The sequence below is a fragment of the Helianthus annuus genome, chromosome 13, assembly GCF_002127325.2.
Source record: "Helianthus annuus cultivar XRQ/B chromosome 13, HanXRQr2.0-SUNRISE, whole genome shotgun sequence".
Taxonomy (NCBI): Eukaryota; Viridiplantae; Streptophyta; class Magnoliopsida; order Asterales; family Asteraceae; genus Helianthus; species Helianthus annuus.
Window position 1 is genome coordinate 152183911 of NC_035445.2, and position 17404 is coordinate 152201314.

Genomic DNA, 17404 nt, shown 5'->3' on the forward strand with positions numbered 1-17404 from the left:
AAGTCGCGATCGAACCGAAACCGAGATAACAAAACCTTAATGTGAGACTACGAAGTAGGGAGGCACTTACCGGTGGTGATCTTGGGTGATAGTTCCGGTGCGTCGAAGAAGGAAAGAAGAAGAATCGGCAGTGAACGGTGCTTCTTCTAGGGTTTTCGATGTAAGGGACGATGGGTGGGGGTTTCCTTCTGTTGCCGCTGTATGGTTAAGGGGAGGTGGAGTCGTGGGGTTGTTGTGTGATAAGGGTATATGACTTGATAACATGCATATTATACGAATACTAAAACAGAATGATGGATGGCGGTTAAGTAAATGGGACGATCAAATTCAGGATATGAGGTAGGCTTGAGTGTTGATTGGGCTGGCACTTTCAAAACGTGAAGATCACATGTGCCAGCAACATTGTTTTTTTTTTCTTTAAACAAATTGTACAATTATTATTATCCTAATTGTTTTTAACTTAAATAACTAATATATTATGCGTAATATAGTAATAATGTAAATGTACATTATTCATGCTATGGTTTGGACCTCATAGGTTTCGGGTTTCACAAGAGAGTTGAATCGACATGCACCTTGTTCGAACACTTCGGGTCGGTTCAACGTGATGTGGATAAATGTAATTAATTCTTCAAATACTAACATGTAGGATTTGATTTATAAAAGAGAAATAAACGGTCTTTACCTTGAAGTTATGGGTTGTCACAGTTTCCCTGGGAATTTAGAGAATACAATAAGATAGGAAGTCTAATTGTCGGTTGTTGCGAAAACTTGACCTGTTAGTCTTACCCTAGCTTCCGCCAGTGCCCATGACGACGACCATGAACCTATTGAGTGGTTTTCAACCTTATAGAAGATGATGAAACTGAAGGAGCAGGAAGACTATGAGTGGACTGTCTGACACCTTTTTTTAATACGATGGTGATGATTGGTTGGGGCTCGATTTTAGATCCGTTCGTCGGATGTTGCAGGTGGTTCAGAACCACCACCGCGCCGGTGGAGGTCGTGATGGTGTTGGTTAGATTAGAGATGGATGGTAGTGGGGTAGGTGGTGGCGGTGGTGGTGGTTCTAGAGGGAGAAAGTGTGTGTGAAGAGAGAAAAGAGATGAGACAGATCTGTGGTGGTGGCAGGTGGGTTATGGTGGTGGTGGTAGGATAGTTTGAGAGAGAGCGGGAGAGGAGGAGAAGATTAGTTAACAATAATTAGTGTCTGTATACATATATAATTTTAAAATTGTTTTATTTACTGTTTTTTATGATGATTTATTTTAACATTTAGGATAAACTAAATTACATAACTTGCAAGAGTTTGTAAACATTGAGTACGTTTTTTATAGTTTTTAAAGACAAAGGACACACTTTATGATAAGGTAATAGCATAAATGATGATTTTCGTAATTTATTCTTACATAATTTACGCTTAGTGGGTGTTTGGCATTCCTTCTCAAAATGACTTATTAACTTATATAAGTCATAAGTGAAAGGTCAGAAATTCTGACTTCTCAAAAATGACTTCTCACACACACAAAATCCTCTAAAATAAGCTAAGCCCAAACATTCAAAAAAACAACTTATTAACTTTAATTGCTCCAAAATAAGCTATCCCAAACACCCCTTAGAGGATCGAACAACTGGAAATTGAGGGAATCAGAAGAAGAAGAAGATAGCAGTGGAGTACAAGCGTTGAAGTATATTGGCGGATTTGATATCAGTTTCTCTAAACATCACCCCTCTTCAGCCTGCGGAACTCTCGTTGTTTTGGATTTCAAAACCCTAGATGTCCTTTATGAGGATTCCTCAATCGTTACCATCGATGTTCCCTATGTTCCTGGATTTCTTGCCTTCAGAGAGGTATATGCCTTTTCGTTTTACTTCAATTTTATCTTTAATTTTACTGTGATTTGGAGTTTATATCTTGATGTTGTTCAACTAATGTTTAGGTCAATCGTTAGTAATTTGATCTCTGTAACAGAAAAAGAGAAAGCTAAATTAGAATACTTATTTCAGCAGCATGAACGGATTCAATCATTTTACATGGTTATGATCATAGTTGTCAATAGCGACTTGTAGCAATAGATAGCGACAATTTATTTATTTTTTATTTTAATTTAAATAGTAATTAAATATAGCTATAAAATAGCTGGATTTTAGGTTTTTGTTAAGTATATATATGTAAATTAGCATATATACCAAGGCATTTTGATATAATATACATATAAATTTTTTGATTTTTTTTTTCTAGTGTATCGCTATTTATAAAACAGCCGCCCGCTATTTATCACTATTCGCTATGTAACATATAGGTGCCCTATCGCTATTCGCCATTAACAACTATGGTTATGATATGTACCAATCGGTTTATAGATCACCCGTTGAGTGGGTATTGGGTAAAGCTCAAAAGTAAATTAGCAAGAAGCCAAGAAGCAAGACTTGAGATAATCTCTATTTTTTCATTCATACCCTTCACTTCAAGTTACGGACAATATATAAACTTGCAAAGAAATAAAAGTTCCTAATAATTAGGGAAACATTCATATGCGGAATATGTAAACTTGCAACAAATGCAAATGTGTGAATAACTTCTAGAAAGACAAATTCTTTGGTTGATGACACGTATCATTCCTCCCCGCTCAAACTATCCTTGTCCTCAAGGATGGACTCGGAAAATACTTGGTGATATGCCATGGAGGCCGCCACTCCGTTAACCAACTGGTCCTAAGAAAACATGCAACATAAAGGGAACAAACTAATTGCAATGCAGATGCATGGACTTCGTGGATTCACCGAATAAGGCACACATCAGGCTACCATAAAAATGAAAGTGTTCTTCAAGTTCTGCTTGTTTTCTGATGTCTAAACAAACCAAACAGCTTCATATCATTTCCATTTGACTGTTTTAAGTTGTAGTTTTACTACTACTACTACTACTACTAACCGCTACTAACCGTCGCCGCCGCCACCACCACCAAAGAAAAACCTCTGTTTGGATAGGATTTGGCTCTGTAATCTTTTCTAATGCCTTCCTAAGAATATCGTAATTGCCTAACATGACTTGTTCATGAGTCAAACGGAGTACTTATTATAGCTTCAAGTGAAGTTAGTCTGATAACTAATAACATACATTGTTTTATTGTAATCTGCAGGCTCCAGTATTTGTACAACTTTTGAAGAAAATGCAGGATTCTTCTCATCCTTTCTACCCTCAGGTGCTGCTTGTCTTTGTTGTTTGATGATAGTGGTTTTTTTTTTTTTTTTTTTTTTTTTTTTCTGCAACATGTGACTAAATGAAAAGCTATGCATGCAGCTACCAAAAGTTAATTTGACACGTGGACACAGAATCTGAATCTCATTATCAAGTTTACTCTTTGAAGCCACTTTTTTAACTAACTTGACATCTTTTTCTTTTTGTTATAATCAGTTGTTGATGATCGATGGAAATGGAATACTTCATCCTAGAGGCATGTGCTTCTGTTAAAGCTGTCTTTGTAGCCGAAATTCTGGGCTTTGTTTGGTGTGTCCTTATAGTTGGGGATCGAATGCTTTTGGTAGTTAAGGTGATTTTGATGGTATTAGATAAAACGCCTAGCCAAATTTTTGTTCGAAATTTCCAATTTTTTTCTGCTAATTTAGGGCTTAAGAGGGCTTTTGGTGTATTACAGTCTTAAAATAAAATGGTCTTCTTTTTCAGTTATTTCAAGCGACGTCGACTTCTTATTTTATTCCAGAACAATCATGATTCACATTAGTTTTTATTTGGGAAATGTCAGCGTTTGATGCATATATTTGATCTCAAGGACAATGGTCACATCTAAATAACTTGAGAACTTGATAGGTTTAAAACCAACAATAATAGTATGTAAGAAAGCATGTTAAGATCAACTATACGTGTAAAGAAAGTACGTTAAGAACGTGAATGATTATTAACCACACGTGTGAATTTGTACCTAATTTTGATAGGTTGCGTTCCTCATATCGTTGGTTTTAATATGTGACAGAATGAGTGATTATTTTTTACACCATGTTGGTATCAAGTAAGCTGCATCTATTAAACTTTTTATATGCAGGCTTTGGCTCAGCTTGCCATCTCGGGGTTCTTGCTGATCTCCCCACAATTGGCGTAGGGAAGAATGTAAGTCATATTAAAGCTACTAACGGATCCATCATTCTTGTGATCTTTATATTTGTATCCTAGTCCAGTACTTGTCATTTTGTTTTCAAATCATACAAGTCTTGAGTGATTATTTTATCTTTCTTGTCTAGACAGTTGCATCATGTGGATGGTCTTACTAACTCCAGAGTAAGGGAGCTTCTAGAAGCTGAAGACAACTTCAACGTAGACTTCGTCCCTTTAGTTGGAGACTCAGGGAACACTTTAGGAGCAGTAAGATATCATCTGTAATTTTAATCCTTTTAACCTTTTCATAAACCTTGATGCTTTTCATTGTGTTTTGTGAAGCATCGAAATATTATTGTTGTATCAGATGTCAATGAAGAGCTGCTTATGATTTTTACAAGCTACATAAAGATACAGGAGTTTATTTATTAATTTGATTTTGTTGTGCAGGCAATACATTCAAGTAAAGGGTCATGTAAACCAATATTTGTTTCAGTTGGCCACCGTGTATCTCTTGCTTCTGCTGTTGAAGTTGTTAAAAGAACATGCAAATACCGTGTGCCAGAGCCCATCAGGCAGGTAATAACTAATAACCATATTCTTGAAATATTTAAGTAAAGCTTTCTGCATGACAATCTTGGTTTTAAAATGCGTGTAGCGATCCGATGCGTTTTGATCCCAAAATCCGATGCATGATGCGCAATGCATGAAGCGCACGCATCACGTATGCAAGGTTTTCTTTATTCAATAATGCTAAAAAAATATATGTAGCTAATATTTTGACTTGTGAACCTTTAAACACTAAAATATAATACATTCTCATCATCTATAGTCAGATTTGTTCAATTAAAGATCTAATTTGTTCAAACACCGGTCAACTGCATAAGGCGCCACATTAGACCACATCATGGAACCGCAACATGCAATGCGATCTCATCATTGCATCATGTGATGCGCACATTATGTGCTCCTGATGCGCTTTTTAAACCAAGATCAAAATCTAGATGTCAGCAGTTGAATTGTATACTTCTAGTAAGCACTAATTTTTAAGTTTTAACTCATGGTTTACCTTCATTGGACTTTAGGCTGACATAAGATCAAGAGACTATCTTCGGAAGCATCATTGAATCATTTTAGACGGTTATCTCAAGAGACTGCCTACATTCTACCTATTTAGTGGGACCTACATTAGGTGCTGTCATTGTATTATTCTAATAATCTCCTTTCTTGTTGTTTGAAAAGTTCCCTGTTTATAATTAATATCTGATTTATGAATATAAAAGCTAAGCATCCGGGTTACATTACATAAGATGATCTTTAGCTGCAAGTCTAGAACCTATGTTGAAAACTGAGTAGGTACCTTCCATACATCCAGACTTGTATATAAAACATAACAAAACTACATGGTTTTGATTAAAACTATGAAAACATGTGTTCCAAATGTGATATTTCCTCTCTTACATTTCTATCACCGATAATTTAGAAACCGTATTTCTGATTACTGTTAACATCAAATTTTGAAGGCAAATTGGAAATAAATAATCCTAACTCACTGTTATTGGCCAATAATAATCCCGACTCATTTAATCACCAATAATAATCCGAACTATTCACTTTTGTTTGTAAAATACTCACACGTTAAAAAAACACTAACTAGGTTAAAATATTGCTGATGTGGCTTAACATGTGTGGACTGACGTGGTTAGTTAACATCTTACCAGTGTATAAAATGATTATCAGCCTCATTTGCACACACAATTGACTGAATTTGCCCAATTTGTAGAATTAGGGTTTTGAAGGAGAGTGCGATTGTGTGTGAAAATGAGGCTGATAATCATTTTATACTCAGGTAAGATGTTAACCAGCCACGTCTGTCCACATATATTAAGCCACATCAGCAATATTTTAACCTAGTTAGTGTTTTTTTTTAACGTGGGAGTATTTTACAAACAAAAGTGAATAGTTTGGATTATTATTGGTGATTAAATGACTTGGGATTATTATTGGTCAATAACAGTGAGTTGGGATTATTTATTTCCAATTTGCCAATTTTGAATTCAACATAAATTCTTCATTCTCTTGAATATACCTTTTCACCATTAAATCATGAACTTCCATACCCCTCCCTTAGTTCTTTTCACCCTTGCAATATTGTTATGGTTCATAGTTGTTAATAGTGAATGGCGACAAGGGACCTATATGCTACATAGCGAATAGCGACAAATAGCGACCGCTATTTTATATATAGCGATACACTAGAAAAAGAACTTTGAAAATTTTTATATGTATGTTATAATATTTTACATGTATATTTAACAAAAACCTATAAATCCAGCTATTTTATAGCTATATCTAATTACTATTTACATAAAAAAAACCAACTGCCGCTATTCACGCTATTGGTCGCTATGACCCAAATAGCGACACTTGGTCGCTTCGCTACATAGCGCGCCATAGCTGCTATTGACAACTATGGTTATGTTTACCATTAACGCAAATAGTGAACGAAGTAGTGGGACTGCAACAGTTTTTCATATTTGTTGACTATATTGTGAGTCTTAAGGTATAGAAGGTCCTTATATCTCAGTTCTTTGTTACATTGATCTGCATCAATCTGAGTTTGAATTCTTCCAATTTCTTAATTTTAAGTTGTTGGTCTTTTTAAGTAGGCTGTCTTTTTTTTCTAGATCAGCTTCATATGTTTCTTGAGCATTTTTAGCTGACACTAAATCATAAGCTAACTCATCCATGGGTGTCAAACGATTAGCGTTTTCAACTTCTAGTCTTTAATCACCAACACTGATGGAATTCCACTCTGCACTTTCTTTCTTGTGCAAATGCTCAATTCCTGCCTCACCTTTCTCCGACATCTACCGTTGCCATCTTCTGAATCATATGTCAGATACACTACACCTTCCCTCCAACGTCACTCATTGCCCAAACACGATAGATCTACCAGAAATGATGTAGCCTTCACTTTTGAGTTTAGTAATCTACAGGGGTAGCCCAAATCTGAAAGAAAGATGCAATAAACATGACTGTTACTGGCACCTCATCTCCCATATCCCCCTTATATACCCTCAATCTTGAAGTTAATATGAAGGTGTCTCTCAATCTCTATTTAATGATTTTAAATTGGTCAACTAATTTATTTTGCTTTTTCTTTTTAAACAAACATTTTAAATATCATCTCCCATTGTTAAAATGGACATGCTTACTGATTATTATAAAAAATGAGGAAGAGAAGGCATTGTTAAAATGGACATGCTTATCGATGTCGTCCAATGTCGTTACGAACCAACCCAATTCTGACCGAATAACATCAATTACTTGGTCACGCCCACACCCACCAGTCTAATTATTTTTGCAAAATCCTTTTCATATAACCAAATTCGATTTTTTTAATATATATTGTTTCTGTTCTTATTTTTTTTCTTCCAAATTGGATTTTTTTTTATATAGAGTAAATTACGTTTTTGGCCCCTATAGTTATATCACTTTTACTATATTAAATAAGAATTTCTAACATATCTGCTCTCATGGTCTTTATAACTAACCAATTTGGTCCCTAAATCTAATCATTTTGGCCCCCATTGTCTCTATAACTAACCATTTTGGCCCCTATGATGTCTAGACTTAGGGGCCAAAATGGTTAGTTATAGATACCATAGGGGCAGATGCGTTAAAAATTCTTATTTTAGGCTAATATAGTAAAAGTGATATAACCACAGGGGTCAAAAACGTAATTTGCTCTTTTATATATAGGGCTTGTTTGGCTAAACTTATTTAACTCAAAAATGACTTTTTGTTAAAAGTACTTATTGACTTATGACTTTTTGAAAATGAGTTTTTAAAAAGTATTTGGATTAGCTTATTGGGTGGGAAAAACCAAAATTACTAAAAAGGACATTTTTCATATTGAAAAGTTGTTTAGTAGGGGGTAAATTTGTAATTGTGTTGAAAAGCTCTAAAAAGTCACAGATTTGTGACTTTTCAAAAATGACTTTTTATCCATACTAAAAAGTTGTTTTGAAAAGAAAATGGCTTTTCAATTAGCTAAACAATATTTTAAGTTATTGACTTTTTCAAAAGGTAAATAAATTGGTTCAAAAAGCTTAGCCAAACATGCCTATATTTCTGTTCTTATTTTTTTCTTCTTTATCAATAACAATCATAAAACCCTAAAAATTTCTTTTAACTTCCGGCCGCAAACAATAAACCTCCTTTCTTCTTCTTTACAACACAAGAACCCACACATGACCTTTTTGTTTCATATTCTTCTCTGTTCACCCACTCATCCTCCCTTATCGGTCACTACCACACAACAAAAATAACCAGGGGCGGACTTATGTAGAAAGAACGGGTTCCCGGGAACCCATTCGGTTTTTAACTTTTAGTGTAAATATATATAAGAAACTGAAAAGGAACCCATAAGTAAATTATAAAGGGAACCCATAAACGAAAGAAGCCTTGGCTCCACTGGTTATGTCCGCGCTTTTCCACCTGATACACCCGAGTTCGAATCCCAGTTAAACTACTTTTTGTTCCGTTTTTTTTTATTTCTCTTTTAATTATTTTTTTTAATTCAATAAAACCCATTTAGGGTTATGTCAGCAAACATACGCCGCACAACACAACAACATCAGCAGCTGCAGCTCCACCTCTGACCTCTCCGCCGATTGCTCCCGTCGCCTGCCGCCGCTCCGCCTGCCGCTCCGCTCCGCCGCTCCGCCTGTTGCGATTGAATGATTGATTAAGGTTAGAATTTTTTATCACAATTCACATCAGCGATTATATTTTTTATCACATAAGTCTTATACATCTGAATTGGGGTTTGTAACTTGAATTGGGGTTTTTTATCACATAAGTCTTATGATTATATTCACATCAGTTCTCTAAAGGTTTTCTGCTTTTAACATTCATATAGTGTATACAATTCTCTATTTTTAACATTCTTATGTTGTAATGGCGGCTGAAGAACTTATTGAAATCAAATTTAGGTTTGCTGATGGCACTGATATTGGTCCCAACAAATACACTTTTTGTCACCAGTCACCACTGTTGGATCTTTGAAAGAAAAGATTATTTCACAATGACCCAAAGGTTAATTGAATATCAAGATTCTTAATTTCTGTGAGATTTTTTGTTTTGAGATTTTACTATACAATTTGCATCTAGAATGGATAGTTTGTTTGTAGAATTTATGATTGTTTTAAAATTTATTTTGGTTAGATTAGTGATGCCTTAATCTTGATTGTTGTTATTTTTATGGATTTGAAAAATGTTATTTGAAGTAAAGAAGATTATGAATTGATGCATTAAATAAAAATAATTATAAAAAGTTAGAAGGGGATGTGTAGATCTGTAGAGTTTCAATTCATTTTTTTAGTTTTTACTAATGGTCTTTTAATCTTTGACAGATAGAGAAAACGGGACTAAATCAATAAATGATTTGAAGCTCATAAATGTTGGAAAGATATTGCAAAAGCTACAAAACTCTTGCGAAATCAAGATCTCCGGTCAGTGAAATCCCGGGAGGCGCCATCACTACGCTTGTTGTAGGTATGTTTTTTTATTCGTAAAGACCATCTTATTTATATTATGTGTTTTTAAGTTTATCATGACGATGTTTTTTCATTATTGTATCGTATTTTTATTAAGTTATGAACCTTATCCGACCCGAACCGTCAAACCGACCCGTATTTTTTATGTTCGGACAAATAATATTGAAACATTTAAAAAAGTGAACCCATTGGAAAAATTTTCTGGATCCGCCACTGAAAATAACTAACAACAAACCGCCATCGTTGTCCCCCGTCTGAAGTCTGAACCACCGCGGAACCATCAAAGTGTCGTTTTCTGGATCTCCGGTGCAATACATCGTTTGACTTCCATCTTGACAAAGGTATGGTACTGCTCCGTTTGTTTATCCGTACACACTTAAAACGTCATACTCCTTTGATGTGGAACCAATATTAAGAATAGTTTCCAGCGAATTAAAGTGATAAATTGCTAAAATAATATACCTAAATTTTTGAGATTTTGGTTCTTGGCTGATTGTACGGTCTCCCACTTTCATGGACACGAATTGTTTCGTTTTCCTAGTCTTCTAAGGTACTGTTTGTAAATCACTTATAGCTGGACAAAGAGGTGAGAAGGTGAGAAGACCCATTCTCACATCTTCATCAAAATGAGGTCTTGCAAGCCCTTTTTAATAAATGTCTTCTGAAAATCAAACACTCTGCAAACCTAAACGTCTGAGCGTGGTCTGCGCGGCGCAGACAAAAGTGGGCAGGAGGAGCTTTTATGAAAAATCAAACACTACCTAAGTTGTTGCCCATCACCAATTCCATTATGACTTTTCATTAAAAACAATAAATTTATGTTAGACATCTGAATCCAAAAGTGTTAAGAATTTAGAATGAAATATATAGCGTTTATACATTTTTTTTTGAAACACATAAATTTATATCGTATTCATACAGTTCATACACACAAAACAACATAATAATATATAGGGTAACTTACACTTTTCGTCCTTTATGTCTGTATTAGATTCCAATAGATAGCCTTTAATTTCAATAAGTTCAGTCACAGTCCTTTATTTGCAAAACCTGTTACATCTTACGTCATTTGACCCTAACCTGGTTAAAATTTTCAGTTAAGTGAGGTCATGTGCAACCCATGCAGCACGGCCTCGTGTTCAGTGAACACGGCCCGTGTTCAATACTGTAAATGAAAAACTAACTAAAATACAGAAAAATGTGTGCGCGTTTTTGAAAAGGTTTTGAAAAAAACTGATTAGGCCGTCGATTTTATCTTTTCTTGTGTGCCGGCAACGGCGCCAAAAACTTGATGTGCGTGCGGTGTGATAGATTTTTATATATAGTTTTAGCTCCTTTTAACCACTTTAGTTAAGTTTTAAATTTATAAAACACGATATTTACTAACACTAAACACACATATGGGCAAGTGCACCCATCGTGAGCGTAGTATACTGTTGGTAAGATACCGAGGCCGTCCAAGGACACAAGAACTTTTAATACCGGTTTATCCTCAACGTCTAATCAAATCAAAAATTTAGAAAAAGGTTTTAAACTAGAAAAATAAAAACTAAAATGCTGAAAATAAAAATAAAAACAGATAGACAAGATGAATCACTTGGATCCGACTCGCCTTTAGTGTAACCTTTGAATATTTCCGCACTTTTGCACTTTTTAAGAGATTATCGTAGTTATTGTATTATGCCCCTCTTTTGAAGGTGATGTTAATCTCAACCCAGTAGTTTGAGTCAGCAAGGATACAATCCTAAAGGGTTGAATACTATTGAAAGATAATTAATTAAGTTATTAATGCGTAATGTGGTAGGCCCCTCTTTTGAAGGTGACGTTACCCTCGGCTAAGTAGTCTGAGTCAGCAGGGATACAGTCCTAAGTTGCCGGGTTAATATATTTATAGTAGTTTACATATGAGGGGATCAAGAAATTTGGACCCCCGCCATCCAATACCAGTGGGTATTGAAGGAGATCCTACTAAGCTTGACCCAGATCCTTGCAGGATCTATACACTGAACAAGACAAGACTCTTACCAAACCAATCCCTTAACCCCCGACCAAATAGCCAACATATCTCCATATAGACCGTGGAGATATGAATGGTGTAAATCTTTTATTTTATATAGACAGTAAAATAATGCCAAGACACTACAGACAAATGATAAGGAAGACTCACCTTCAACATAAGAAACTAATTATTAAAGTCATTAATACATAACCAAATAAAAAGTGCGAAAATATTAAAAATAAAAAGTATTACACTAAATGCTTGTCTTCACCAAGTGATGTAAGAGACTTATGCAAACATGGCCTTTGATTGTCAAGAACTCTTACGATCAATCTTGGATCCCGAGACTACTACACACACTCTATGATGGATGATGGTGGTGGTGGATGATGGTGGTGGTGGAGTGTGGGTGAAGTGTGAGAGAGGTGGTTTGCCAAGGGATGGTTTGCAAGTGAGCCAAGCACCCCTATTTATAGCCTGCACAGAAGCCTGGACACGGCCCCATGTCCATTGGGCACGGCCCCTTGTCCACCCATCTTCTCTTTCTTCATTAATTGCAGTGTTAATTTTTTTTCAAATAAGGGCTGAAAGTGTGATTAGATGTAAACCTTAGGGACTGAAATTGTGGTTTTACTCTTTCATTTTTGGTTGAATGATGATCTGTGGGCATTTGTATCGTTAGGAGAAGGCGGCGGAGGGTGTTGAAATACGTGGAGGAAAGAGGCAGATGATGAAGAGGATGATGATGCTTACACGTACTGTCGTGAATCGCTTCACCATTGTTCAGTCACACTCTCTACGTTGTCACTCGCAAAGCCGTCGCCAGGTTCGTTTATCTGAATTTGTTTGTTAGGTTAGGGATTTTTGATTGATTAATGACGTGAGGTTTTAGATGAGCATGGGAAGTGAAAGTCTTGTTAGCCGGCTTAAGAGTTGTGGATTATTACAAACCAAAGGTCTTATTGGTGGGAAGTGGGTCGATGCATACGATGGAAGGACCATCGAGGTAACCAAACCATGTCATGCTCCGCTTTCTTTCCCCGATTTGCTTTGTACCTAGTCAGCCAGTCAGAATACTTTTACTATTGCTGTGACAGGTTCACAACCCTGCTAACGGTCAAGTTATAGCCTCTGTTGCTTGCATGGGAGACAAGGAAACAAAAGATGCAATCTCTGCAGCCTATGATGCATTTGCCCGTACGTACCCTTCCCTTTGTTTTAATTTAATTGCATTTCAGTTGTTGATAAAATAGGTCTGTTGTTTGCAATGTCTTCTGTGTAGCTTGGAGCAAGCTTACTGCTGCTGACAGGAGTAATCGCCTACGTAATTGGTATTAATTGCTAATAATCTCTTTATTGTTATATAATGATCCATTGCTCTTAATCATCATTTTGCTCAACATTAGGTATAACTTGTTGATTCAACATAAAGAAGAGCTTGGACAGCTTATAACTCTGGAGCAAGGAAAACCTATCAAAGAAGCCATTGGGGAGGTACACACATATTAATCAAGGTACTAGAGAGAGCACGTTTGCACTTCTTTATGTTTTTTCTTAAGTGTTGCAGGTTGGATACGGGGCTAGTTTCATCGAGTTCTTTGCAGAGGAGGCAAAGCGTGTTTATGGTGATATAATTCCAGCAACGCTGCCTGACCGCCGTCTTTTTGTTCTAAAGCAGGTGCTCTTAACTTTTATCATATTCATCTCAATTGATTATATTATATGACCTCCTGTTCTCTTTCAAGTCGTCAATTGAAACCGCAAACTTGTCCAATCATCTTATATGCTCTATGAGAATTGGCTAATGATTATTGTAATCTGCAGCCTGTTGGTGTGGTTGGTGTAGTAACTCCTTGGAATTTCCCCTTAGCAATGATCACCCGCAAGGTAAACGTTGCATCATTATTCGAGGTGGCAGTTTCCAATCCTTTACTTATGAATAGATTGATGGGTAAACAAAAAGAAATTAAAAGGAAACGGGTCAAAAAGGAACCTTTTTTTCTTCAAAAACTAGATTATCATTTGTCAAAACAAAAGTTGTTCAGGCCATCAGACACTTTCTCACCCAATACTCAACCCACAATTTTAGCCACCTCTTGTCTTCATTACTCAGAGTGAAATTTTGCATATTATTGTTGTATCAGGTTGGCCCTGCCCTTGCCTGCGGTTGTACGGTGGTCATAAAGCCTTCAGAGTTTACACCTTTGACTGCCTTAGCGGCAGCTGAGCTGGCCCTTCAATCTGGAATCCCACCAGTAAGTATGTCTTGTACACTTACTTTGATGCATTGTAAAAGAGTTGGTTTTCTTTTTCTGCTTTTATCATTAATCACATAACCTTTAATTTTATAAAATTACAGGGTGTCTTGAATGTGGTAATGGGCGATGCTCCAAAGATAGGAAATTCTTTGCTTGAGAGTCCACAAGTAAGAAAGATAACATTTACCGGTTCGACAGCTATTGGAAAGAAATTGATGGTTGGTGCAGCCGAGACTGTTAAAAAGGTAATTGTATTAGCCATAGTTGTTAAAAGCGCTCGCTTCTTGCGCCTAGGCGCATTTTCCAGGCGAGGCGCACCTAAAACGCCTTGTGTTGTCAAAGGCGCTCTTCTGGTGAGCTTCCGGCCAAAAAAAGACTTCCCGGTGATTTTTCCGGCCAGATTACGGCAAACTTCCACAGTTTTAATGCTAAATTCAATTCTGGACAAGTTTGTTTGTGGTTGCATCACCGGAGAAGAAGAAGAAAGAAAGGAGATGATAAAGATGAAAACCCGTAAAACAAAATGTTGAATTTGCAGACTTTTGTGTTAAACATGGTTTATAAAACTTATCTTTAACAGTGAAAAAGTGCTCTGCACACTGCTGTGCAGAATTAACACTGTTTCAAAACAGTGACAACACATAAAAAGGTCATTTTTCTTTCAAGATAATTTTTATTATTATAGTTAGTATAAAACTATATAGGTTAGAATTTCTTTTACACTAAACATTTGTTACTCAAGTTTTAGAATTATGTTTTTAGTACTAATTAGATGATATTAAAGTTCGTATAATAGCTTTTGTTTATTTTATTTGAAAATAGTATTATTTTTCTAATATATAATATACTTTTAATTTTTATTTATTGTGCGCTTTTTTTTCCTCAGGCCCTCGCTTTTTTTGCGCTTTGCGCCTAGGCCCCAGGCGAGGCCTATGCGCCTTAAGTGCGCCTAGCGCATTTGATAACTATGGTATTAGCACTTCTTACAAACGTTGTTGCAATTCTTAATCTTTTTTAAATGTCGATTTCTTTTAGGTATCTCTAGAACTTGGTGGTAATGCACCTTGCATAGTCTTCGATGATGCTGATCTGGAAGTGGCACTGAAAGGGAGTGTAAGTGGTTCACATTTCAGTTATTATAACGCATATATGATGTCAGAACGTTGTATTAAAAGTGTTTGTTATGTTCGTTTTTTCCTTGGACAAATCGACCTTACCTTAGTTTCTTTTCGCACATGTGATTTCAGTTGGCAACCAAATTCCGAAACAGTGGACAGACATGCGTATGTGCAAATAGAATACTTGTGCAAGAAGGTATATAAAGAAATTATTTTTTATTTTATAGTGTGATTAAAGCTTAAATGTGACACTTGTTTTGTAGCTTTTTAACTGTTTTCATAAACCATTGAATAGTCTTTTATTTGGATTTGCTAAGTTGAATATTCGTATGTTCATCTGTTTATCTTCCTTGTAGGCATATATGAGAAGTTTACAAGCGCCTTTTCAAATGCCGTCCAGGACCTTAAAGTTGGCAATGGTTTTAGTGAAGGTGTGGTTCAGGTAATTAGTTTGCAAATGTTGGTATAAAAACATATTACTTGATTTGTATTCTGAAAAGATGGAATTTCACCGTGTGCAGTTTTAAATGGTTTAAGCAATTACTACTTAAAATTAGTCGACTTTAGTTTCAGCTAGAATATAGATACTTAATTGGGGTTCAATATCTTGTGCAGGGACCACTTATCAACGAGGCTGCTGTACAGAAGGTTCATTTTTTTCGGATTATGCTAAATTTCATTCTTTAATACATTCAATTTAGTTGAACTTTTTTGTACGTTATGTTGCAGGTTGATTCATTTGTGCAAGATGCTATCTCAAAGGTTTGATTCATTTGTACAAAGTTAAGCCTTTTGATTTGCTTTATTGGTAACTTGTATAGTCCAAGGGGTATCCTAATACATCTGCCTGCCTTGAACGCACTTACCAAAACATGCAAATACCAAAACTACCCTCCATTAGGTAATCTTGGCCCATCCATTTTTTTGTTATTTTTTCCGGAATGTGAAAACAGGGAGCAAAAGTCCTTGTGGGTGGTAAGAGGCATAGCCTCGGGTTTACTTTTTATGAGCCTACAATTATAGGTGATGTCAAGAATGAGATGCTCATAGCAAGGTAATCTTAAGCCTTTTTAAGGGTTTTATTGGTTTAAGGATTGGTATCATGTTAGTTAATACTAGTTATTGAAATCTCTAGTTTTGATTACGGACTTGAATATTTGTTGCTACAGGCAGGAAGTGTTTGGACCTGTTGCACCTGTTATACGGTTTAAAACCGAAGAAGAAGCTATACAGATTGCTAACGACACCAATGCAGGTATTTATATGCTATACTTTCTCCATGTAGGATTTTGAGTTGGTTAGAATTAAAACATAAATCCGACATACATGTGCAGGGTTAGCTGCTTACATATTCACAAACAGTATGAAACGATCGTGGCGTGTGGCTGAGGCTCTTGAATATGGTATAGTGGGAGTCAATGAGGGATTGGTTTCTACAGAGGTATGTGGTTATCTTATGGCAAGATAGTAATGAGCTCTAGCTAAAACAGGTCGTTTTTTGTACGGGTTTAAACAGCCCATGTCGGTATCGGACTTCTTTATTCATTTTAAAACAATTACGTTAAATAATCAATCAAACTTTGAGTAAGACGCCTAAGAGGCTGCATGCACAAAAAATACACTTTCAGAGACGTTCAAGCAGCTAGGTTGTTTATTCGACCCGTTTTGTTACGACACCACTCATTCGCAAGAAAATGGGCTGAAATTACTATATCAACGGATGACATACAGGTGGCTCCATTTGGAGGTTATAAGCAGTCTGGTTTAGGACGGGAAGGTTCCAAATATGGTTTGGATGAGTATCTTGAAGTAAGTACCAAACGGACATGTAATTTGACCCGTTAGAATAGAACATGTTCTGAAAACACCTGTGTTTATTTGCAGATCAAATACGTTTGTATGGGGAACATGGGATGATTTGATCATAGATTGGTGAGGTTGATGTTCCAGACGTAGGAGAAATGTTGCAGGATGGTAAGATTGTAGGATTTGTATTTTGTGCATGCTTTTATAAGAATAAATAAATGGTGTAACCCAAAACATATTTGCTCAATAAATAAGGTAGATTGATTTGGTTTTTGAACACTTGCACTAGCTGCTGTTGGCCATAAAGCATAATTTAAATTTGAAGCTTTCATAAACCAATTAATATAGCGTGACAATCATATTGAAGGTTCATCAATATATATATATATAGAGTTAAATGCCATTTTAGTCCCTATGGTTTAGGCCATTTTTGCCAGTCTGTCCAAAGGTTTGATTTTTCGCGTTGGGTCCAAAAAGGTTCTTGCCAATGCCATTTTAATCCACTGGGTTAATTTCATCCATTTTTTCTGTTAACGAGAAGGTCA

The 17404-nt window shown here is 35.9% G+C and overlaps 2 protein-coding genes across 5 annotated transcripts; both read left to right on the forward strand.

The window, feature by feature from the left end:
• Nucleotides 1–918: 918 nt before the first annotated feature.
• On the forward strand, nt 919–12835 carry LOC110902029 (endonuclease V). The gene is made up of 11 exons (XM_035982410.1): nt 919–1082; nt 1584–1851; nt 3144–3206; nt 3419–3458; nt 4065–4129; nt 4265–4381; nt 4565–4693; nt 5200–5306; nt 12360–12503; nt 12570–12683; nt 12775–12835. The coding sequence occupies exons 1-8, from the start codon at nt 919–921 to the stop codon at nt 5239–5241; spliced, it is 888 nt and encodes a 295-aa protein (XP_035838303.1). The 3' UTR covers nt 5242–5306; nt 12360–12503; nt 12570–12683; nt 12775–12835.
• On the forward strand, nt 1712–17138 carry LOC110899848 (succinate-semialdehyde dehydrogenase, mitochondrial). 4 transcript variants are annotated; one of them, XM_035981641.1, is made up of 26 exons: nt 1712–1851; nt 3144–3206; nt 3419–3554; nt 4065–4129; nt 4261–4381; nt 4565–4693; nt 5200–5306; nt 12360–12503; nt 12570–12683; nt 12775–12874; nt 12960–13008; nt 13084–13171; nt 13245–13355; nt 13502–13564; nt 13822–13932; nt 14037–14180; nt 14971–15048; nt 15183–15249; nt 15410–15495; nt 15669–15701; nt 15783–15815; nt 16007–16107; nt 16223–16308; nt 16388–16494; nt 16785–16862; nt 16938–17138. In XM_035981641.1, exons 8-26 carry the CDS (start codon nt 12405–12407, stop codon nt 16968–16970), a joined length of 1581 nt encoding a protein of 526 aa, XP_035837534.1. In that variant the 5' UTR covers nt 1712–1851; nt 3144–3206; nt 3419–3554; nt 4065–4129; nt 4261–4381; nt 4565–4693; nt 5200–5306; nt 12360–12404; the 3' UTR covers nt 16971–17138. The 4 variants fall into 4 exon arrangements, with proteins under 4 accessions (XP_035837534.1, XP_022002432.1, XP_022002433.1 ...); XM_022146741.2 differs by lacking the exons at nt 1712–1851; nt 3144–3206; nt 3419–3554; ... (2 more) ...; nt 4565–4693; nt 5200–5306 and adding exons at nt 8723–8872; nt 9115–9217; nt 9535–9676; XM_022146740.2 differs by lacking the exons at nt 1712–1851; nt 3144–3206; nt 3419–3554; ... (2 more) ...; nt 4565–4693; nt 5200–5306 and adding exons at nt 8715–8872; nt 9535–9676.
• Nucleotides 17139–17404: the final 266 nt, after the last annotated feature.